Raw genomic sequence first — 25,975 nt, 5'->3', positions numbered from 1 at the left:
CATTTTGGGTTGGTCTGCAACATGGGGAGGGGCAAGTGAGGAGAAAATGATTCGCAGGTAATGGTGTTCCCATGTGCCTGCTGGCATTTTCTTTTATGTGGTTGAGGTCATGAATTTCAGAGGTGCTGCTGAGTGAATGACGAGAAACTGCGGTGCATTTTGTGTACGGTAGACAGCCGTCATAGTGCACTAGTGATGGGCATACTAAGTATATAGTGTAATGGATGGGGTGCCAATCAAGCAGGCTGCTTAGTCCTGGTTGATGTCAAGCTTGCTTGATGCTGTTGATGCTACCTTCATCCAGGCCAGCGGAGAATATTCCACGATGTTTCTGACTCACAACGAGGATATAATGGAAAGACTTTGGAACATGGGAAAGGGGTGCTCACTGCAGAATGCCTAGCTCTAACCTGCTCTTATACCAACTGAATTTCTGTGGTTGGTTCAGTCAAGTTTCTGAATGGAACAAGGAAGGTTTTAACTGTGTTATGTTCAGCAGTACAAAATGGAGTTTTGTATGTCTAAATTAAGCTATAAAATGCCTTTACCAAAAATTGCCCAGAGTTTGTTGAAAATATGACTGCACTTTTAGGTATCCACTTTCCAATGCAACCACTTCCCGTCTCCCAGTTGGTAATTAATCCCCATGACTTTCCTGGATTCCAGCTGTTGTAAACACAGTTTAGTTCAGTACAGCTTCAATGCCATGTTGACGGAAGACAGACTGAATGCTTCATTTACAACATCAAATAATCAAGCCACATTTTGCAGGGACACAGCTGCAGTTGATAGAACAGGCGAAAAAAGAATTAAACACCTGGTTACTGCATATGTGCTGTGGGAAAATCAAGGGGTCTTTTTTATTCATCAGAAGTGGGCCAGTGGTAGATTCTCTCTCTGAGTCTGAAGATTGTGGGTATAATGCAGGGCAGGTGCCAGTAAGTCACAGTGCTATTGTTCAGGCAACAAGTTAAATCAAGGCCCCATCTTTCTTCTTAGGTCTTAGAGAATCCAATTGCACTTTTGTGGAGAGCAGTGCGGAAATTCTCCCCTGTGCCTTGCCATTATTTATCCTACAACTAATGTGACCAAAGCAAATCATTAGACTATTTATTTCAGTACTGTTTCTGGGATTTTATTCTGCACAATTATAGCTGATTCTTTTATCTATATTAACTTATCCACATGGAAACATAGAGTCATAGAGTAATACAGCATGGAAACAGGCCCTTTGGCCAAACTCATCCATGCTAACCAAGATGCCCTCCTAAGCTAGTCCCACTTCTCTGCATTTGGCCCATATCCCTCTAAACCTTCCCTACCCATATATTTATCCAATGTCTCTTAAATGTCATTATTGTACTTGCCTCAACTACTTTCTCTAGCAGCTTGTTCCATGTATGCACCTGAGGTGCCCCTCAGATCCCTTTTAAATGTTTTATCTCTCACCTTAAACCTATCCCCTCTGTGCATTCACCATATCTATGCCCCTTATGATTTTATACACCTCCATAGAGCCACCCCTCAGTGTCCTATGCTCTAATGTAATAAAATCCTAGCCTGCCCAAACTCTCCCTATAACTCAGGCCCTCTAGTCCTGGCAACATTCTCATAAATCTTCTTTGCATTCTTTCCAGCTTAATGACATCCTTCCTATAACAGGGTGACCAAAACTGTACACAATACTCCAAGTGCAGCCTCACCAATGTCTTGTACAACTGCAATATAATGTCCCAGCTCTTATACTCAATGACCTGACCGATGAAGGCCAGCATGCCAAACATCTTCTTCACCACCCTGCCTACCTGTGACGCTACGTTCAGTGAACTATGTATCTGTACTTCTAGATCCCTTGTTCCACAACATGCCCCAGGGTTCTACCATTCACTGTATAAGTCCTACCCTGGTTTGACTTCCAAAAACACAACATCTTGTACTTATCTGGATCGAAAGCCAGTTGGCAATCCTCAGCCCACTTACCTAGCTGATCAAGATCCCCTTGTAATTCTTGCTAACTTTCTGCATTGTCTACACCACCACCTATTTTAGTGTCATCCAGAAACCTATTAACCATGAGAAAGTTATTTCATCAGCTGCAGATAATAGCCTGGGATCACACGAGGCATAATATGAGTCAGATCTATTTTTACACCCGGTTTCGTAGACCCAGCAGCTGAGGAATAATTGTGTCCCATAGAATAGTTGATTATTTCAATGTTGAGCGTAACCTTTTGCTTCAGCAATCTGTTATTTATCTCTTGTCTTTTTGAATCAACAGCATTTGTTTCGCACACTTTGAGGGAAAAAAAGCAACTAATCTCTAATTTGGGATAATTATGAAGCTGTTTCATCTAGCACTATGTTCAGCCTTAATCAAAAGGCAGCATTACTGTGACATCAATGGGGTTTGGATTAAAAGTGGAAAGAGGTCAATGTGCTGGAAAGATAATTTAAGCCGCTACTTTGAGGGAGCACTAAGTAAAAATCTATCCAGGTAGGGCAATGAAAACCATCTCTCAAATCTCGCCACCAGCTTCAGAATGTCATTTGAAGGCTCTCTGCTCACTCTTAGCCAGCCCATGAAACACCCATTAAGGGAAGACAACTCAAAAGGCAGAAAGAACCATCACTTTTAATAATAAAGGGAACAAAGGGGAGGAGGAATACATTGCTTTTGAAGTTTGTAATATTATTCATTACAGCTGCATATTAACCACATAAAAGAGAATGTGTTCTGGACCAAGGTGCAGGTTAAAATTGCCCCTGGATTTTGTTCATTTATGCACACATTGTATATTCATCAGCCAGCAGTAAACATCTGTAATTGATATTTAAAATATATCTTGGTTTGTTCCAGATAATGGCTTTTAACGCCACGAAAGCCCCATTTCCATCGACTTTCAAGTACTGAGCACTGCTTTCAGTTTATCATCTTTGCCTTTCATTACTTTGTGATATGATCAATAAGAACTTCCATTTATATGGACCCCTTTTAACATAGCATAACCTGATATATCCCAAGGCACTGCCTAGGATCATTATCAGAGAAAAGGAACTTGAGGCCCTTAAGGAGCTATTAGGGCAGATGATCAAAAGCTTGGACAAAAAGTTAGGTCCTTCCCTTAGCTGAACATACTATTCCTGTTTAATAAATTAAATCCCATATATTGCGTGAATAACATTTAGTGATGGGACACAATGCATCTCCCTTCTACTGATATCCCCCTTCCATGTAATGAATGTAGCTGGTCATGTTGGGTTAGTTCATGCCACAATACCTAATTCTGGAATGAGTGTAATTGTATGCAGGCCACCATAACCATGTGAGCACTGCATTATTCTGAATAAAATAATGATGACAGGCACCAGTACAAAAGGGTAACTTTAGAACCACTGTCTGAGTTTTTCCTTGCACAAAGGCTCACAGACACTTGAAATAGATTTCCTGATCAGGTAATGTTGCTGGAAACATTGATTTTACCCAGTTCTACCTTAACACCATCTCTAAATTGTCAGACTGTTTGTCTATCATACTGTACTAGGCGAGAAGAAATTCCTTCCAATTAAATATTGGGTAAAGCAGTCACTTTCTTCAGTTCCCATCACAAACCCTATTCTTCCCACTGAGTCCAATCCTCTCCCTTCATCTCTCTGAAACTGCACAGTGGTGCAGCAGACAGAGTTGCTGCATCAAAGCTCCAGTAACCTGGCTTCAATACTGATCTCCAAGGCTATCTGTGTGGAGTTTGCATGTCCTCCCTGTGACAGCATGCGTTTCCTCTGGGTGCTCTGGTTTCCTCCTGCATCCCAAAGACATGCACGTTGGTAAGTTAATTAGCCACTGAAAATCGCCTGTAGTGTAGATGGTTCTTAGAATCTAGAGGGAGTTGATGGGAATGTTGGGAGATTAAAACGGAATTAGTGTGCGATTAATGTAAATGGGTGTTTGGCAGTTGGCATGGACTCGATGGGTTAAAGGACTCATTTCCGTGCATTATGACTGTGGCTTTAAATCAATGCTGTAACAACTGCTGCTGTAGCCCTCATTTCTCCCTTTGCTAACCTCTACATTTGGCTACTGCAGTGCCTTCCTGGCTGGACTCCCTCACTGCCTCTTTTGAGATCATCCAAAATGTCCCCACCCATGCCTTCACATGAAGTCCAATTCACTCACCACTGCCATGCTTGTGGATCTATACTGGCTGCCTGCCAAACAACAAGATTATGGTCCTCATATTTGTTTTCAAATTGCTCAGTGGCTTCATCACTGTCTTTCCCTAGTCTCTTCCAGAACCAGAACACACCAAGATAGTTTTTGCCTCCATTTGTAACCTCTTCCTCATCCCTGAATTAAATCATTCTGCCACTGAGATCCATCCTTGCAGCTGCCAACACCCTAAATCCTGCAGTTTCCTCCATAGACCTCCCCACACATCCACCTCTTTTAGGATGCTCTTTAAAACCTCCATTTGCAACTCTTTTGATCATCTGCCAGAATATCTCCTCAGTGTCATATTTTCATTTATAAAGCTCCTGTGATCTGTCTTGGGACTCTTTGCTAAATTCACTGTGTTATGTGAACTCAAGTTATTGTTGCTAGTGTAGCGGTTGCTACCGTGGAATAAAACAAGACTCTACTCGGAGGATTGCCAAACAGAACTGGTTTATTTTCCTGCCTTGCGTGGGCCCTTTAAGGGAGAATGTTCCCGCCCAAAACAACCGGCAATGACGTAAGTCCTACGTCATCAGGACTTTCCCGCGCGTGGGTTCTCCCCGTCGCTCGGAAAGACGAGGCCCGCTGCCATCTTGGGCCTCGTCGCTCCGACGCCGCGTGACCCGACTGCCGAGCCGGTTCGCCCGACTAGACGGTGAGTCGCCACACTAGAATACTTAAAAAGTAAATTAGATGCTCAAATTAATGGACTACAACAATTCTGCTGATAGAAAAGCCAGGACAGGATGAGTTACCTCTCTCAGCTGGCAAATTCATAAACCCACATTCTTCAGCAGAGCTCAGGGTGACACAGTCATCACTGCCTTCCCACCAGTTCTGCAGACAACATCAATCCAGTTCATCATGATCACTTCCATTATACAGTTTTGAAAATCATAGCTGCACAGTGGCGCATCTGGTAGAGTCACTGTCTCACAGCGCCACAGACCCAGGTTCAGTCCTGACTTGGGACACTCTCTGTGTGGAGTTTGTGCGGATTAATTTGGGAGGTGCTTCAGTTTCCTCCCATTTCCCAAAAAGAGGCAGCTGGTAGGTTAATTGGCCACTGTAAATTGTCTCTAGTGTGTAGGTAAGTGGTAGAGTGTGGAGGTGTAGTCAACAAATAAAAATGGGATAAATTGGTAAAGTATTTTATTATTGTAACATGTACCGAGGCACAGTGAAAAACTTTGTTTTGCATGCCATCCATACAATGCATTTTATCACGTCAGTGCATTGAGGAAGCACAAGGGGAAACAATAACAGAATGCAGAATACAGAGAAAGTGCAGTGCAGGCAGATTATAAGGTGCAAAGCCATGACGAGGTAGATTGTGAGGTCAAGGGTCCATCTTATTGTACTAAGGCACCCTTCAATAGTTTCATAACAGCGGGATAAAAGCTGTCCTTGAACCTGCTGGTGCGTGCTTTCAGGCTTTTCTATCTTGTGCCCAAAGGGAGGGGGGAGGAAGAGAGAATGTCTGGGGTGGGTGGGGTCTTTGATTATGTTGGCTGCTCTAACAAGACAGCAAGAACTGTAGACAGAGTCCATGGAGCGGAGATTGGTTTCCATGATATGCTGAGCTGTGTCCACAGCACAGTGATCAGTGTAGGATTATCATAAATTGGTGGTTGATGGTCGGCGCAGACTCAGGGGCCAAAAGGCCTGTTTCTGTGCTGTATGATTCCATGATGTACACATCCTGCCCTACAATGTATCAGAGATTTGGTATGCAACAAGCTATCTTTCGTATCATATAACATGTTTCATGTAATCTATGATTTATGGCAGTTTTGCAGGCATATCTCCTCTGTGGGTGAACATAGTATTCCTCTGAATATTAGGGAATGATTTTTGTGTGCTATCAAGTGTTAGTGCAGACCCAGAGTTTATGGTCAGCAACAAAGTCACCACCGACTTCAAGGAAAGCTCCCCACATTGGTCTAGTGGGATCTGTGGAGAGAACTTCCCCTTTTCTGGACACTTGCGGCTGTTGGGATTTAGTTCAAAGGGAACCCTGGCATCTAGCATCGATGATGCCATCAAGCAGGCTGAGCAGTCATTCAAGTTCTCTAACAATACATCAGGAAGCAACAAATAAATGACAATTTATAATTAGCTTTTTCACCAATATGTAGATTGCCAAATAATGACTGAAATATACATTTGATTATGGAAGAAGCTGAAATATCCAAAAGAGACTTAAAATTTAAAATGTTTAAAATTTATTTTACTTTGAAACATATATTTATGAGAATTACACACTACTTGCACATTTTTTAGGGTTAGAAAGCTTGTTAAGCAGTAATTATTGCTTGGTATGGCACTTAACCCCTCCATTCAGATCTCATGCAACAAAGAGAAAGATATCCAAATTATAGTCCACTAAACTTACTTTGTAAATACTAGAAATTCAAATGATGGACACTGATTCTGTTGGAGAAAACTGCAATAGCATCACCTGCACAGGGCTGCCTAGGTACTTAACTAAACTTTTAGTTTGTGCATTAAATGACACATGCAGTTAAATCCCAAAGGTAATGTCAATTTCACAAAGTAATGAAAGTAAATGGTAATAGCTTCCCTTCTCATCATTACTGAAAAAATCTGGCTCCATTTTTTGTTTAATTACTTCCCTATCCACCTTACAAATTATCTTGCAATTAAAATGAAGCAAACATAAAATACTAATCCTTTCAGAAATTTCTTATTTTTTTTAAACAGAAAATACTTCATGTGACAACAAGCTCACTTAGTTCAGATTATGCATTTTAATGAACAACCAACTTTTATTGTAGAAAACGGATAAATCAGAGATCATGATGCTTAAATCAGATTGCTGCCTACAGATCAAATATAAACCACACTGGAAGTCACTGGCTCTGTGCATGGAAGTTAGTTGGACAAATTGTGATATAATGTGAAGTTTTCAATTACATTAAAAATATTGGGGTCAGATTAGCAAACAAAGACAGACAAGTGCCTCATGAAACAATCTGTACTCTGTATTGTTAAAATAAAGAATTATATCTGGATTGCAACTCATTACAGGTTTAAACTGTAAAATGCTTAAGGGGTATTCATATCTTTTTCTTAAATTGGGAAATTCTGCAGGGTGCTGGCCTCTTCAAGGAATAGGTTATCTCTTAAAATGGTGCAGGTTATTTGTCATCTGCCAAGGGGAACTTTTGCCATCCATACTTCAAGCCCCTCACAAAGGCACATGAAGCCTGTTACACTTTGGTACAACTCACAGAGAAGAGACTTACGTTTACCTGTTCTCAAGTCCACCTCTGCAGGCATATTCCCATTCAGTTTCAGTGGGCAGCCGTTTACCTGCCCAGGTGCAGTAAGCCACTGCATTGTGCCAGGAGATGTGCACAACTGGGTGATCCATCCTGAGACACAACAAAGACAATCACATGTAGAATTCCAACAGAAGTAGATTATGGCAATTATTACTGCTATGATTTTGGCTAAATTATCAGTCCATAGACAGAGAACAGTACAGCACAGGAACAAGCCTTTCGGCCCCATGATATCTTTGCTGAGCATGACGCCAAATTAAACTAATCCCTTCTGTCTGCACATGATCCACATCCCTTCACTCGCTGCATGTTTATGTGCCTATCTAAAAGCGTCTTGAATACCACTATCGTATCTGCCTCCACCACCACCCCGGCAGCACGTTCCAGGCACCTACCACTCTCTGTGTAAAAAAACTTGCCCTGCACATCCCCTTTAAACTTCCCGCCTCTTACCTTAAAGCTATGCCCTCTAGTATTCAACACTTCTACCCTGGGAAAAAGGTTCTGGCTGTCTACCTGATCTATATCTCTCATAATTTTATAAACTTCTATCAGGTCTCCCCTCAGCGTCTGGCACTTCAGAGAAAACAATTCGAGTTTGTCCAACCTCTCCTTGTAGCTAATACCCTCTAATCCAGGAAGCATCTTTCTGAACCTCTTCTGAACCCTCTCCAAAGCCTCCACATCCTACCTGTAATGGAGTGACCAGAACTGCACACACTACTCCAAGTGTGATCAAACCAAAGTTTTATACAACTGCATCATGACTTCCTGACTCCTAAACTCTATGCCCTTAGTGATGAAGGCAAGCATGCTCTATGCCTTCTTTACCACTCTGTCTACTTGTGTCACGACTTTTAGGGAGGTATGGACTTGGACCTTAAGATCCCTCTGTACATCAGTGCTCTTGAGGGCCCCAAAATCCATCTCAAATTCGAGACCTCAATGTAGTTATTGTGTACAGGAGCAGTAATACAGACACCTGGATTTACAGCCCAGGGAATGCAAATCTAAATCTCACCTTGGTAATTAAACATTTCAATTCAGTTTCAAAATAATAATTTGGATGAAAAAGTTGATGGCAATAAAAACACCCTTTTAAAATATCGTGAGAATCCAATTGTCTTATAAATATCGTTTCATGTAAAGAATTGGCCATCTGTACCCAATCTAAGTAAAGTGCAACTCCAGTGCCAAGGCAATGCCAGAACCATAGGATGTATAATATAAAATTGCAACAGTAGTTGCAAGAGGGACCGCACCATCACCTTCCAAGGGCAATAGGGATGGACAACACCAGTGACAACCACGTGCCAAGAATGAAATTAGCTTATTTTGAAAATTACTAAAGGACATTTTTTTTTAATTTAGGTCTCTTCTTTCTTGAATACATCTACTCTTGGTAGGATAAAGTTTCCTGGGCAAAAGTTGAATGGCCCATAAAAATATACAGCAGGATGGTGCTATGCTCTGAATTACACCTCCCGTCTTTCTGCTGTTGGTGTGTCGTTTACAAGCCCTTGCTTTGTGCAGGTATCTGTTTGTTTGAATCATATTACCCATTACTGTGCATTAATCACAAGTAACTTTATGAGTGCTGTGCATCTGATTGAATTCAAATAGTGCAAGATAACAGATCTTTAAGAGGAACTGACCAATGAATGATTGCTGAAAGTCCTTGCACAATACTGCAAGGATAGGAGAAAAATAGGGCACGGTTGAGCCGCTGCCTCACAGCAAGGGACCTGGGTTCATCCTGACCTCGGCTGCTGTCTGTGTGGAGTCTGCATGTTCTCCCATGACAATGTGAGTTTCCTCTGGGTGCTGCGGTTTTCTCCCACATGTGTGGGCCAGTGGGTTAATTGGCTGCTGTAAATTGCTCCAAGTGCGTAGGTGTGTGGTAGAATCTGGGGGGAGTTGATGAGAAGGTGGGCAGAATAAAAAATGGATTAATGTAGATTAGTGTAAATGGGTAGTCAATGATTAGCATGGATTTGGTGGGCCCAAGGGCCTGTTTCTGTTTTATATCTGTATTTCTTAATGAAATGATATTATAGGTTAGGAGCTTCACACAGCAACAGTGGGATTAGCGTAGGAATAGTAAAAGCAGCTGCTTGATGGTCAGCACAGACTCAATGAGCTGAAGAGCTTGTTTCCATGCTGTATGATTTTATTTTTCTAAATACAATGCCACAACATTAATTATCAACAATGAATCCAGAAACACACTAGATTTCAATGAGCAAGTGCAGGGGACTAAGATCTCATGAAGAAACAAGAGCATGTTTGTTTGCATTGAAAAATGAATAAATGTCAGTGTAATTTCTTCATGCAAGTGAAATAATCACTTGAAGAACTCATTGTTTGTGGATCTGTAAAGCCAGTACCAGAGCAAACACAAGTCTTGAGGCAAAGAGCTGCCAACTCTTTTTCCAACAAATTGTTGCTGTCCATGTTTGGTAGGTGGATGGAGGGAAGTAGGAAAAACACCTGATCCATCTGTAGTTAAGTACAAATGTGTTGCTGCAGGTTTTGCACTGATGTAAATAACCCACAGATGACTGACCAACAGAAGGTTCATCAACTGGATTAAGAAATGCGTCATTTTGCCGGTGATCAGTCAGGTCTAAACTTCCAGCAGAAAATCCAGAGGGAAGGGAGCAAGAATTAAGGCAAATATGGAAACACAGAATTACTGCAACAGGTCTGGTATTCCACTCCGTCAGCAATGGAAATATATGAATTACTACTCTGCTTTAACTCAGAGAGACATAATGTGCAGTTGAAAGGTTCAATTGCCTCTTATTCTCAAAAGCATTTGCAGATTTGCATAGCTTGTCATAAACATGACCAAGACCAAAAACTGCAGTTTATTAAAAAAGATGTTCACTGAAGACCTCTTTTTATGGATTGTAATGTCTCTTTGAACTGTTTTCTTAATATGACAAAAAAAACCCCGTAGCTAATGAGAAGCAACCTATTTAATTCCCAGTGTGGCGCAATCAAAAGAAAAAGAAAGAATAATCGGGTGACAATGAGTTGTTTTCTGCTACATCCTCCTGTATGAAACAATGGGTCCAAATGTGACATTGGAATAGTTGAGAATGCTCACCAATACAGAACAACGAATGCAATTGATACAATTGCCAAGCGTCTAAGATAGACAACAAATCACTCCAGCAATCAGGTCACATTGATGTGACATATACATTGCGTGTCTTGTTTGGAATGAGTTACTGAATCTATGATTAAATGATACAGCCTACACAAATTTACTGCGACTATTTTCATGTGTAGTTTGCAGAACAATTTTCAGGCAAACTTTTAAGGCCTTTAGTGGGATTTAAATATATTTTCAACACCTTTTGGCCAATTTCCTACTGTGGTTTCAAGCCAAACAAACTAATTCTCTAACATACATTCCCATCCTCATCCATACTGCAGGCCTCCTACTGATACTCTAATTATTTTTTATTCAAGAAATGGAGCACACTGAATTCCCAGCTCAGCATGGCGCAACAACCTCAAGCTTGCAAAATTATTTTCAGCCTTATTTGCCCTCCCTCCCTCACTAGTTGTGTGTGGTGCAAACTACACATAAGGTTCAGCAAGCAGGCACCAACCTTATGTCATCTGATGCCACCCCAGCTTTCAGTTTTTCCACACCTACCAGATTCCCAGCAAAACAAGCAAGAAAATTATAGTGTCATACAGTAGAAAACAGGCCCTTCAGCCCACCGGGTCCATGCTAACTATCAAGCATTCCTTTCCACTAATCCCAGTTTATTGACCCCACATTCCCATCAACTCCCACCAGATCCTACCACTCACCTGCACACTTGGGCCAATTTACAGTGGCCAATTAACCTACCAACTTGCACATCATTGAGAATTTGGAGGAAACTGGAGCACCCGGTGGAAATGCATGTGGTCAAAGGGAGAAACTCCTCTCAAACAGTACTCAAGGTAAGAACTGAACCTGGGTCACTGGAGCTATGAGGCAGCAGCTCTACCAGCTGCACCACTGTACTACTCCCAATTTTGATTGAGAACACACGGCATATTGTTTTGAAAACTAACATTAAAGTTTCTTTCCCACTGCCCCCCAGTTCCACTATCATTACTAAGGCAATAGAACATAGAACATACAACAGAAGAGCACAGGAGCAGGTCCTTCAGCCCACAATATCTCTGCGACAATAGAACTAACCATTTCCTGGGCTGGAATGAGGCTGAGGTTAGGAGCAGAATGGCAAAGACTGGAGTGACAATGAGCGAAAAGCATGGCCTAAATACTCCCCCAAGAATTTTACCCCTTTTTTATTTGCATCATACACATAGAGGCAGATGAAAGAAAATATATCTCCAATGTAAGGAATGCTTATGTGTCAGGGTTACCTCTTCGTAATGTTGGAGTCAGGACCTTCCGGATGTTTCCAGCTGGCATCTTTAACAGGGAGCCACCATGGTGCTGCAGCAACCTGGAATGGGAAGAGGTTGTCTTGGGGTTAGAATCATGCAGCAGAACCAAGAAACTATTGACACACAAGAGACTGCAGATGCTGGAATCTGGAGCAAAAAAAACCAAACTGCTGGAGGAACTCAGCAGGAATTACATGCCAGTCCAGACAAAGGGTCTCAACCTGAAACGCCGACTGTCCATTTCCTTCCACAGATGCTGCCTGACCTGCTGAGTTCCTCCAGCATTTTGTTTTTTTATGTGTACAATGGACCATGCCATTATTTCACAGCTACCGCTGGGCAGGAGGTACAGAAGCCTGGAGTCCCACACCGCCAGGTTCAAGAACAGCTACTTCCCTTCCAACTATTTAGTTCTTGAACCAACCTGAACAACCCTAATCACTTCTTCAGCACAGCAACACTATGATCAGTTTGCACTAAAATGCAGCTTTACAAAACTCTAGTTAGGCCACACTTAGAGTACTGTGTTCAGTTCTGGTCGCCTCATTATAGGAAGGATGTGGAGGCATTGGAGAGGGTGCAGAGGAGATTTACCAGGATGCTGCTTGGATTGGAGAGTATTGAATATGAGGAGATGCTTAAGGTGCTAGGGCTTTATTCACTGGAAAGGAGGAGGATGAGAGGAGACATGATAGAGGTATATAAAATATTGAGAGGAATAGATAGAGTAGACAGTCAGCGCCTCCTTCCCAGGGCACCAATGCTCAAGACGAGAGGTCATGGCTTTAAGGTTATGGGTGGGAGGTTCAGGGGAGATGTCAGAGGGAGGTTTTTCACCCAGAGAGTGGTTGATGCATGGAATGCACTGCCTGGGGTGGTGGTGGAGGCAGATACATTGAACAGGTTCAAGAGCTTGTTGGATAGGCATATGGAGGAATGTGAGATAGAGGGACATGCGGGAGGAAGGGGTTAGGTAGTGTGAGGGTGGTCTGATGGACGGCACAACATGGTGGGCCGAAGGGCCTGTTTTGTGCTGTATGGTTCTATAGTTCTATGGTTCTATGGACTTTGTTTTTTTTTGTTCTGAGTCCTTTCTTGTAAAAATGTATGTTTTTCTTGTGAATGTTGCGTATCTGATGCTATGTGCTTGTGATGCTGTTGCAAGTATGTTTTTCGTTGCATACATGTATTTGTGCAAATGACAATAAACTCAACTTTGGCTTTGACTTTTTTGCTCAGGAAACTATTGGCTCAGCTGCAAATTTGGCCTTTATCTTCAGTCATCTTGGTTCTATTCACATTGGCTCCTTAGAGACAGGGGGGACCCAACAAGATCTCCTAGGTGGAGACACAAGAGACAGAAGATGCTGAAATATGGAGCTAAAAACAAGCTGCTGGAGGAACTCAGCAGCACGAAAGCAATATAAAAGACTCCATGTAGGGAAGACTATCTTAAGGTCTTGTGGCTAGATGAAAACTGTTAATCGGAACTACCACCAGCAGCAGTAGATTCCCAGGCCATGTTTTGGTTTGATCTTGGCTAGAGGAATTTCTTCAGGGAAGAAAACGGATTGGATGCCTTGAATAACACCATAGGCTCCTCTTGGCTTGCATGAATACTCATAACATTTTAAGAATCTCTTAAACATTCAACACTGCACCATTACTTAAACACTGGATGACACATTGAAACCTCAGATGAGGCCATATGCTCAATTTCTAAAGAAGGTGATGGTCATCCAATACCTGGACAGACGATAGATGTGACTAAGTCAGTCAGTCAAGATTGCTTGATGGTGGTGTGGGAGATGTGCCTGACACACCAGTGGCAGAACCTTCCAACAGTGGGCATGGGTGTTCCTGTCAGATGGAGCTCGGCACCTGCACTGTTTTGTGGCTTACCAGCAGGCATCAGTTTGGGCTCTCTGGCGATAGTATGATGACTGCACTAGGTGTGACAAGTGAATGGTTGTGAGCAGACTTCTCCCAGTTGTCAGTGAGAATGCTGACTTTCTTGAGCCTGTTGGATTCGACTGTTTTAATTCGTTTTTTAACATGTATAGTGTTTAATAAATCTCAAGTGACTGCACAAGGAATGGCCGCTTCCTAGCTTATTGGTTCGTCCATCAAGTGAATATGTGTTTTTTAATTGGTTGGTTTGGCCACAAGTATTTAATAGGTTTCCTGATTGGACTATTGTTAGCCAAGGAGTACCTCTTATCTCAGGTGTAAAAGGTGTTGTTTTTTTGTTAATCTCTCTCTTGCTCTCCTCCCACCCCCCCGGCCCTCGCTCATCTTTAGTTCCTTTTGTCTTAGCTCATGTCCCTGTAGTAAAGCTAGTGCCATGTGCTATGTGACTATTTCTTTGTTTTAAACTTTTCCAATAAAACTTTGTGAAGCACCAAGTTGTTTTCAACTCATTCTTGGATCCCTGAAAGAACCTGTGGATTTGAAAATAACCGGATCCGACAAGCCCTTGCCAGTGTATCGGAGCTTTGGCTTTCTTCTATGTCACAGGTAGTCCTTAAAAATTGGCCACAGCGCAGGATCTTCTGTAAACCATCTTGAGGCTTACTCTCCAGTGTACAAGAGTCTACGTGAACTGTTGGCTGGTTCTCTCTTAGTATTGCAGATGTATTGAACCTGAGTGTCTCAGAGGATTTCTGTGAGATGAAGGTGATTGCTGTTCAGTCTCCACACTTGCTGGGAGTCTGCAACCCAGCTTTCACAGCTGTAATGGACAGACATCTGATGTGTTCTTTGGGTTTAGCGTTGGACCCTTGTGTTACAGATACCCAAGATTAGTTTGTCAAAGGTGACAGAGGTTTTTGCCGATTTTTCACATCAGGTTACAGTCTATTTAGTGCAAGTGAGCAGTTGTGTGTTGAAATGAGATAGAACTGAGATGGCACTGAGTCAGGTCGTGTGGTGCAGAAGGGAAGGGGGGAGAAGAGGAGGGCGATAGTGATTGGGGATTCCATAGTCGGGGGGCAGACAGGAGATTCTGTGGACATGAAAGAGACTCCCGGATGGTATGTTGCCTCCTGGCTGCCAGGGTCAGGGACATCTCGGATCGGGTCCACAGCATTCTGAGGGGGGAGGGTGAACAGCCAGAGGTCATGGTACATATTGGTACCAATGACATAGGTAGGAAAAGAGCTGTCCTGAAGAGGGAATATAGGGAGCTAGGTAGGAAGCTGAAAAGCAGGACCTCAAGGGTAGTAATCTGGATTGCTGCCTGTGCCACGCGCCAGTGAGGGTAAGAATAGGATGATTTGGCAGATGAATGTGGTGCAGGGGACAGGGTTTCAGATTTGTTGATCATTAGGATCTCTTCTGGGGAAGGAATGACCTGTACAAAAGGGACGGGTTACACCTGAACTGGAGGGGGACCAATATTCTTGTGGGCAGATTTGCTAGAACTGTTGGGGAGGGTTTAAACTAGTTTGGTAGGGGGATGGGAACCAGAGTGAAAGGTCAGAGGTTGGTACACTAGTATAAGTAGATCCAGAGTGTAGAAATGCTGTGAGGAAGGATAGGCATTTGAAAGGGCAAAATTGCAGTCATTTGGATGGGCCGAAGTGTGTCTACTTTAACACGAGAGGTATCAGGAACAAGGGTGATGAACTTAGAGAATGGGTAAGTATGTGGAACTATGACGTGGTGGCCATTACAGAGTCTTGGCTATCGCAAGGGCAGGAATGGCTGTTGGATATTCCGGGGTTTAGATGTTTCAAAAAGGACAGGGACGGAGGTAAAAGAGGTGGGGGAGTGGCTTTGCTGATCAGGGACAGTGTCACAGCTGTAGAAAGGGAGGATGTCCTGGAGAGATCGTCTACTGAGTCAGTGTGGGTGGAAGTCAGAAACAAGGAGGGAGCGATCACTCTATTGGGAGTATTCTACAGACCTCCCAGTAGCAGCAGGGACGCTGAGGAGCAGATCAGGAGGCAGCTTTTGGAGAGGTGCAAAAATAACAGGGTTGTTGTCATGGGTGATTTCAACTTCCCTAATATTGACTGGCACCTCCTTAGTGTAAAGGGGATGCGTGGGGTGGAGTTTGTTCGGTGTGACCGGGATGGATTCCTGACACAGTATGTGGACAGGCCGACTAGAGGCTTTTCTCTTTGGAGAGAAGGAGGATGAGAGGTCACTTGATAGAGGTGTACAAGATGATAAGAGGCATAGATTGAGTGGACAGTCAAAGACTTTTTCCCAGGGTGACAATGGCTAACATGAGGGGACATAATTTTGGAGGAAGATACAAGGGAGATGTCAGGGGTAATTTTTGTTTTTACACAGAGAGTGATGGGTGCATGGAACGCACTGCTGGCAGAGGTTGTGGGGGCAGATGCATTAGGGACATTTAAGACACTCTTAGATAGACATAAGAACGATAGGGAAATGGGGGGGCTATGTGGGAGGGAAGGGCTAGATAGATCTTAGAGCAGGATAAAATGTCGGCACAACATTGTGGGCTGAAGGACCTGTACTGTGCTGTAATGTTCTTTGTTCTATGTAGAAAAAGTGCTGTCCAGAGCTTCAGCATTAACAAAATGAAATGACATGACATCTATGAAATCACATCTTTTACCTTGATATTGATTGCCATGTTGAAGTTGGTGTATGTGGCAGAGAACTTGTTCTTGAATGCAACAAGTATAAAGCTAAATTCATCAGTTCCCAAGGTGAGATGAAATGAAAATTTACTTGAATATTGCAATCCAGTTGCAGACCTTATAATAAGAAACTAGGTTTATTTTGTTGTGGCTGTCGCTCCGATCTGATTCTTTGAGAGTGCTGTTTATTAGTAAGAGTGCAAAAGCAATAAATTCACATTGAACTCCCAGGCTTCCTCACACATTGTGCAGACGAGAGCCTAACATTTCAATGCTAAGCGAATGCTAAACACAACAGTACTGTAAAACCCTGAAAGGTTGCAGGCTGCAAAAGAATTCTGAGCTGTAGAATTATTCCAATGTCTGAAGTACATTGTTGCTGATCCAGGAATAACTTCATCACAGCACTGTTTTATTGCCAATTGGAAACTGGGAACCCCCACTTTGCATTCCTGCTCTCCATTTGTCTACATGTTCTGTCTCCCATTCAGAGTGGTTAAAGTATTTTGAATTTCACAAGTAATGCTCCCGTACATAAACTGTCAACTTTTCTTTGTCACCATGGCTCCAAAAACCTAACCACCACATAAGTATCTATGCATGCTGCTCAGAACAAATCAAGCAGAGCTGTCTACAATAAGAGTTCGTCATGTCACAATTACGATTGCAAATCTGCTAGGTTAGAAAGAAATGGGAGATTGGCACGACTATCACGACCCTATTCTACTGCAGATCCACTCTAAGGATTGCCGATGGTTCATATTTGCTGTAGAGTTTCCAAGCACTGAAAGACTAATCTCCTGAACACAACATCAATATGAATTTTGAATATATGATTAAAGGAAGTTTTCCTTCTCCAGTTTCATTTACAATCAGTTTATAGATATAGTAATATCATGTTGCAGACAGGGGGAAAAGGACAATTTGACTAGATTGACTATTTGAGGCAGTGGATCATTCATATCAATTTGCATTTATACTATACCTCTAATGGGATGAGAGGAACTCTCCAGGAATGTGCCAACCAGAGTTGGTAACCTTATACCTATCAAATTCATTTAAAATCAAAACTCCCATTATAATAGACAATAATCAACCTAGTTAAGAGGATAATTCATCTCATCGGGGAGCAACAGTGACACTTATTAGAGAACACATATCTCTTGAAATAACCAACAATGATACAAAAGGTTAAGGCACTGATGGTACAGGTTACATAGAATATATAACATATTTAGGGAAATAGGGATAATCCTGGAAACTATAGACCAGTGAGTCTCACGTCAGTGGTAGGAAAGCTACTGGAGAGCACTCTTAAGGATAGAATTTATAAGCATTTGGAAAGCCATGGCCTAATTAGGGGCAGTCAGCATGGCTTTGTGCGGGGCAAGTTGCATCTTACTAACTCGATTGAGATTTTTGAGGAGGTGATGAAGGTGATTGATGAAGATAGAGCTGTGGATGTTGTCTACATGGATTTTAGCAAGGCGTTTGACAAGGTCCCTCATGGTCGGCTCATCCAAAAGATTGAGATGCATGGGATCCATGGTAACTTAGCCACTTGGATTCAGAATTGGCTTGCCCATAGAAGATAGAGGGTAATGGTGAATGGGACTTATTCTGGCTGGAGGTCCATGACTAGTGGTGTTCCATAGGGATCCGTACTGGGACCTCTGCTGTTTGTGATATATACAAATGATTTGGATGAAAACGTGGATGGGTGGGTTAGTAAGTTTGCAGACAATACAAAGATTGGTGGCATTGTGGAAAGTGTAGAAGATTGCCAAAGGATACAACATGATATAGACCAGTTGCAAATATGGGCGGAGAAAATGGCAGATGGAGTTTAATCTGGCCAAGTGTGAGGTGCTGCACTCTGGGAGATCAAATGTAAAGGGACAGTACACTGTTAATGGCAAGACCCTTCACAGTGTTGATGTACAGAGGGATCTTGGGATCCAAGTCCGTAGCTCCCTGAAAGTGGCTGCACAGGTAGACAGGGTGGTAAAGAAGTTTTATGGCATGGTTGCCGTTATTAGTCGAGGCACTGAGTGCAAGAGTCAGGAAGTTATATTGCACCTTTATAAAACTCTATTTAGGCTGCATCTGGAGTATTGCATTCAATTCTGGTTGCCCCATTATAGGAAGGATGTGGATGCTTTAGAGAAGGTGCAGAAGAGGATTCCCAGGATGCTGCCTGGACTAGAGGGCATGTGCTATAAAGAGAGGTTGAACAGACTTGGGTTGTTCTCTCTGGAGCAGCAGAGGCTGAGGGGTGATCTGACAGAAGTTCATAAGATTATGAGAGGCATAGATAGTTTCCCAGGGTTGAAATGTCTAATAGTAGAGGGCATGCATTTAAGGTGAGAGGGGGCAAGTTCAAAGGAGATGTGTGAGGCAAGTTTTTGTTTTACACAGAGAGTGGTGGGTGCCTGAAATGCACTGCCAGGAATGGTGGCGGAGCCAAATACGATAGAGGCATTTAAGATGCTCTGAAGCACGTGAGAACAACTGAAAAGCTACTTAATTGATTGTAATGCCTTTTGAGGTCTAAGGTTGTGATGGATGTTATATAATTGCAAGTTTTTCTTTACTTGATTTAATGTGAATAAACAGCAACAAACAAGATGCTGAAGGAACTCAGTGAGTCAGACAGCATTTGTGGAGGGAAAAGATCAAGATCTTTCATCTGGACTGAGAGGGGAGGTGGCCAGTATAGGGAGGTGAGAGGAAGGGGTGGAGCAAGAGCTGGCAGGTGATGGGTGAATCCAGGTGAGGGGGAGTGATAGGCAGATACAGGAGGGGAGAGTGGAAATAGCAACAGAGGTTGGGAGGTGATAGGTGGAGGCGACAAGGGGCTGCAGGTGATGGAATCTGATAGGAGAGGAAGGAGGAGCATGGAACCAAATAAGGGAAGTCGGATGGGCAGATGGGAATAGTGGGGGAAGGGGACTCAGTGGAAAGAATGTGTGTGTGAGGGACAGGTGGAGTGGGTGGAGGAAGGGAAAGAAATAAGGTGATGGGCAGTCTCTTGTGTCTCCTTAATGTGAATAAACATTGGACGGCTCAAAGTTTGACTTGTCCTTGAGGAATACACAGTACGGTACAAGAAAAAATGGGTACTCAGCCAACTGTTAAGATGGAAGGAGAGCTGACCGAAAGGTTTGGGACACATATCTCCACTTCGACTGAAGCACAAGTCTTAGTTTATAAACGCCAATTTATCCAATTGCTTTGAACCTATTTTTCTAAATCATAGGAGTCATCCTGCAATAAATTACCACACCAATATGATCTAAGTTCAAAAGACGCGTGAAGATCAAAGTCAAGAACACAAAAGATAGAAATGGTTATTGAAGGGTTGAGAAGCGGTTCCAATGGGGATTTCTATCTGATTTAGCAGATGAAGCAAATGTTGGTATTGGTTTTGGGCTATTAACACATGAATTTCCCTTGTGTATAGTTTAAGAATACACTGCGCTTACTAATTCTGCCCAGGAAGAGATAGCATAACACAGCACTAACAATTAACCTCAGTTGTGGTAAATTTTACAATGGAAATTATGTTGAATGCAGAGACATCACACTCAGGAACCAACTGTTACAGCCTGATATCAGTGAAGTATTTGTTCTGCCTTAAGGAATACAAGACAGCTTAAAAATTGCAGGATATTATTTAGCACTGTATTACCCGACACAGATAAGCCAGTGCACCCTCTGGAAGATCACAGGTTATTTAGAAAATGAAACACAAACTACAGGACAACTTAATTTGATATATATCATATCCCATGTAAATGACATGCTCTCCTCTACACCGGGGAGATCAATTGCAGAGCAGGTGATAACTTGGGCAAATGGGACATTGAACTTTCAGTCACCTGTTACTTTCATCTCCCACCATACTCCCACTTTACATCCTAAGCATTGCAATCGGCTCAATGGATACTCGAAGGACAGCACAATAACTTTCGGTGAGATACTTCACAGCCACCCACACTCAAAGACTTGTTAATTTCAGACCATAACCACTATTCACTTTATTGTGCAGCAGCTTTTGTACGATCTCTGCTATTGACATTCAAAGTTCTTCTAAAACCAACCTTTGTTTCATAATAATACCCTTTTGCCTTGCACCGTCATCCTTTGTCATTTAATCTCTCCAGGTTTCCACCCCATCAAAGAACTTCTCTAAAGCTCCGTCCTCCCCTCCCTGACTTCCCTGCCTCTGTACATGCTTAAAATCTATGACATCTAATAATTTTCTGTCCTGCAAAGGGTCATCGACATTAACTGTTTGTCAACAGATACTCCTAACCTGCTAAGTATTTCCAGCATTTTCTGTTTTCATTCTGCACATTTGTTAGATCGTTTAGGAGGAAAACCAAGAAATAACTTGGCGTAAAAAAGGAAGTAAAGATCTTGGGTTCTCCCCCAAAATGCCATGCGTGCTTGGAAATGCCGTACGTGCTGGGACAATGGGAGCATTCAATCCAAGAACGAAGACCAATGTCAAGCAAGGCTGCGTCATTGCCCTTGCACATTTCTCACTGCAATGCTGCACCTCACCCCCAGCAAGCTTCCTGATGGAGTGAAGCTAATCTATGAGGCCAATGGGGTACTGTTCAATCCATGCATTCCAGAGCCAAGATTATCTTGGCTTCAAAAGTCAAACTGTAGTACTCAGATGGTGTTTGCATATATGCAAGTTCAGAAGCCAAGCTCCAAGCTAGCATTAACTCATTCACTGAGAGGATGGGTATCATGCTCAGCTTCCCCAAGATAAAGGTTCCCTGCCAACCTAGTCCCAACGTACAACTCCATCTCTGACAATAAAGGTTCACAGCAAGATCCTGAAAAATGTGGCCTGCTCCTCACCTCTCGGGAACCACCTCTCAACAAAGGCATACATTGGTGATGAAATTTGCCTATATTTCAGTGCGCCTACACAGATGTTGTTTGAATGAGGAAAAGGGAGGTGAGGCTCAAGACCTCAGATCTGGTACAAAACTCATGGTCTATCAAGCAGCAGTGATTCCTGCCTTTCTATATGCTTCTGAAGCTTGTAATATCTACAGCAGGCACCTCAAAGCAGTAAAAGGATACCACATTCAATGGAAGGATAACTAAACCAATGTCAGCATCCTCTCCCTTGCAGCATTGAGGCCCTGGTTCCACTCGGTTGGTTCTGTTGGACAGGCCATGCACTGAGCATCACTAACATCTGACTCCCGAAACAGAAACTCTCTTCCAAACTCTGTCACAGGAAGAGATTACTAGTTGGTCAGATGAAGAGATTAATGGATGTGCTCAAACCCTCCTTGAAGAACAACGGGAATGCATCCACTAACCCCTGGAATCCCTTTCCCATGACTGCTGAAAACAGGAGAGCACTCTGAACACTGAGAACCTTGAGTGCATGCATTGGGAGCACAAGGACGTCCAGCATAAACAGCGGAAGGAGTGCACTAACTCACAAACTAAACACTGCCTGTTCCATCAGGCACCCCCTGCCAATCTGAGCAAAGAATCTGTGGTTCCCACATTGGCCTCATCAATTCTGGACCCACAGAACCAGAGTAAGAAGTAAGCAATCCTCAATCCCAAGAAGAATGGGAGCTTTCAAGGTGAAATTAAGTTGATTTTTTTATTTAGGTAAGACTATGAAGAGATAAAGAACCACCACAGAAAAATTGAGATGAGGTGGTGCACAAAGCTGTTGATTAATGCAGGTTAATGAACTGTGCTTCAACAATGGTTCATAAACTTTCTCTTCTTCATACTTTGTGTCTTGAAATCCAATGCCTGAAAGTGAATGGAATCAGGGTAAATTGTAAATTTCAAGGTAGAATTGGATAAATACTTGAAGGGCAACCAACTACAGAGCTATCAACAAAGAGAAGGGCAGTGGAACTTATTGGAGAACAGTTCCAAAAAGCTGCCATACACAAGATGGGTCAAATGGCCTACTTCTGTGCTGTGAGATTCTATGAAAGTTTGTGTATTAATTAATCCTGGACTGAAAGACTCTTCATGAAATAATTTGAATTTCCATTTTGAAGAGAACATTATATCTTTAACTTATGATTTAATGTTTTATACTGGCAAAATAGGGTTTTTGATCAAAGAAGCAGCCTTGTTGTACATTTACAGCTGACTTATGATCGACTATTGTGGAAAAGGAATGTTTTTTTTTAATTCTTAGCACTAGCACTTAATTTTGACAAGCAAAAATTGAGCAAAGATATTACAATTGTAATTTAGTTGAAACAGACTCTGAATAACAGCTTTGGGGATCCGAGCTGAGTGTCAAAGAACCTCATACAAAAGATGAAGGTGTTAACCACACCGTGAAGTATATATAGCATATCCAGTGCAACGAGGAAAGACTTGAAGCCACAGATGTTCCTGGCTTACCACAACAGACATATATTATTCAGACACAGGCTGAACACAGGTTTAGCTCAAAGGTTTGCTTTTGTTGTACCTACTGAAGCAGTTGATTGCTTCAAAGATCAGGTTTCTGTACCTTGTTCTACTCTACACCACTCAACCTTACAAACCAAAGTAGTAGTTTATGCAAACACAATTACACACAGTAAACCTGGAATAAGGAAACCTACCTGTTGTTTCAGCCCATTCCAGTCCTAATGAAAGGTCACTAACCTGAAACTTAACCTTTTTCTCTTTCCATAGATACTACCTGACCAGCTAAGCATTACCAACATTACCCATTTTATTACAAACTTCCAACATCTGCAATATTTTGTTTTTGTATATTTGATGCATCAATTCCAATATGCCATCATTTACCAAAATGTCATGCCAAACACAAATCTGCGCTGTAGTAAAGTTCATTCAGTTACCAGAACACAAAAGCTTGAAATTATTTTAAATTTCTCTCTGATCAAGAGATCAAGAAAGCTTGAACAAGAGGCTTCTGTGGTCATAACATTGGGATCCATAGTGCTCATTGGCTAAGCACTGTGACAATTTAGCTCCAGTCTTATGCGTGATGTAAGCATGTAAGCATATGCAGGTCCTCCGCAGGTTACAAATGCCTGACTTATGTACAGCCTGTACATACGATCGTGTGTTTGGGAGACCGGTGGGATGGATTTGCCAGCCGCTGAGGGGCTGTAGGCATCTTCTGCCATGTGGGAACTCTGTTCGCAACCAAATCTGAATGGTTGAGTTTAACGCCCTGGTTTAACTGCACGTTGCCCTTGGTTGCCTATTTTCTTATTTAAATATACTACCGGGTGACTGCATTTCTAACTTGTGCACCATTACTTGCAAATGGTTACCTGTCACCACCTGGGGAGGACCTGTATTAGTAAAGATATAGTATGAACTGTATATTGCACTTTCACTTTAGTCAGTATGCAGAGTAGGAAAATTATAGTGCTGGCGTGCAACACAGATTTATGTCCATGCTGCCAAACTGTACCTTAATAATGCAGCCAATGCTAAATAGAAGACACCCTTTCCCCACTTCTACTATTGTGGCTATTTTTGGTTTTATTGGCGATGGTATTTAAGGAGAGTTCGCTATAGAGGCATGTTGTTTGATTTTTGGAGAACTTGTATGGTTTCAGAGGTCTTGAGGGAATGCTGTGACTTCAGTTACAGCATATCCTGACATCCAAATTTTACCTAATATTTGTTGCCCTAGAAAAAGCAGGGCTTTGGTGCTCATTCTTCTCATTGTTTAGCATGATGGGAAGAGTACTAGTTATTAGGACAGGTGGGAAAAGAGAAGGGCCTTCAGAAAGAGGCTCTATAAACAAAGGGTTTTTTGATGCAGTTTTTCAGTGTCCACCTCAACAAGAAGCACTATTTGAGAACACACTGATTCAGAAAATGTGCAACATTAAACGTGCCACAGATTGACCAAGTAAAGCGGTTTTCCTGGTTAGTCAGACTGCCAGTCAAATCTTTTGCATGGAAACCTTCCTGTAATCTGGTTACGATATGGTTCAGCCAAGTTTCTAAACAAAAGCAGTACTGCAAAGCTTAAAGAAAATGTAAACTTCTCTGGGAAGAAATGCAATATCAAGGTACTACATAGACTGGAAATCTGAAACAAAAGGAGGAGGTTGGAAATACTCAGCAGGTCAAGCAGCATCAATGAAGAGAGAAACAGAATATAGTTTCAAAGTAAACTTTCATCAGCATTGGAGTAAAGGCATCATCTTGAAAAGTTAATTCTGTCTCTGTGAGGAGTTGGACATTGTCTCAAACTGGTATGGTCAGAGGATGTATGCTTTTGAGGCAGCTGCCAAATTCATGCGTTTTAAGCAATGCTCTCTGCAATCAGGAAGGGTCCTTCAGGTTTTATTCTTTCTCTATTTCAATGTAGCAATAACAAGACAATTGACTGGCTTGCTCAATCACTTCAGAAAGTCAGATATTGATCAGACCAGGTACGGACAGATTTCTTCCTCTTAAAGGCATTTGTGACCCAGGTATATTTTTATTATAATCCTGCAGTTTTTGTGATCATTGATATTAGCTGTTTGTTTTTTTCCAAACTCCAGAATTTTGATCAGAAGTTAAATTTCACCACTGTCATGGTGGGATTTGAATTTTAAATCTCTGGACTGATAGTCCAGGCCTTTGGATTATTAGTCCAGTAATTTAGTTACAGCACTGATACCACCACTCCTTCAAATAAAGAAAATAAATCCAGAGTCTTTAGAAAAATACACACTCTCCCCGCCCATCAAACTGAATCCTCCCATTTCAATTTACTTGCTGTTGCTGAGATACGCGAGATGGGGAGAGAAAAACTAATTAAAAGACTAGTGATTTAAAAACTGGGATACATGGAGAAAGATAATAGCCTATTAATGGTTGCAGTGATTATAAATTAGGTTATACTAAAAGGAACAGAAATTATTAATATACACTGACAATCTGAAGTAAAGTGAAGTAGGGCAGGGAGAAAGAAAGCGGGGGAAAAAGGCAGATTGAGAATTTAAGTCATTGTCTTTTCATGATAGTTATATTGAAATAGATTTTACAGAATATATAAAACAGAATAGGCATAATATGTCCAATCTCCCAAAAGATGTAAACAAGCTTTGCCTTTGCTGCAATTCATTGTGGAATGTACATAGATTATATAATCTTAAGTGACCTAAACTAATTTAATCTGCGACAAAAAATGCCACTATCTTAAATGGTGCTGTGGCCAAATGGTGGCCTGAAGAAATCAATCAGTTTTATTGCTTCATACTTATCTTCATCCGTTTTACTATTAAAGAAAACAGGGAAATAGGGAACACACAGTACCTGTAACAGAAAGCAAACATATTTCAGCTGGGGGCCTGTATCAGAGCAACAGCACTCCTTTATGGAAGTGACCAAGCATAAAACTATATGCACCCTTTCAGAGCTGTCACTTGAAGTGA

General features: G+C 42.0%; 1 protein-coding gene across 1 annotated transcript in view; it reads right to left on the bottom strand.

Annotated features, from left to right (window-relative positions):
- sumf1 (sulfatase modifying factor 1) overlaps positions 1 to 25,975 on the bottom strand; it is a 114,873-nt gene that overhangs the window by 64,023 nt on the left and 24,875 nt on the right. The window contains exons 4-5 of the mRNA XM_052018718.1: positions 11,920 to 12,002; positions 7,489 to 7,611 (exon numbers count right to left, since the gene is read on the bottom strand). Of these exons, the coding sequence (XP_051874678.1) occupies positions 7,489 to 7,611; positions 11,920 to 12,002 (206 nt within the window). The remainder of the gene's footprint in view (positions 1 to 7,488; positions 7,612 to 11,919; positions 12,003 to 25,975) is intronic.

This window comes from Pristis pectinata, chromosome 6 (genome assembly GCF_009764475.1).
Source record: "Pristis pectinata isolate sPriPec2 chromosome 6, sPriPec2.1.pri, whole genome shotgun sequence".
In the NCBI taxonomy this organism is placed as follows: domain Eukaryota; kingdom Metazoa; phylum Chordata; class Chondrichthyes; order Rhinopristiformes; family Pristidae; genus Pristis; species Pristis pectinata.
Note: the sequence above shows the minus strand (reverse complement) of the source record. Positions and strands in the feature narration are given on the sequence as shown.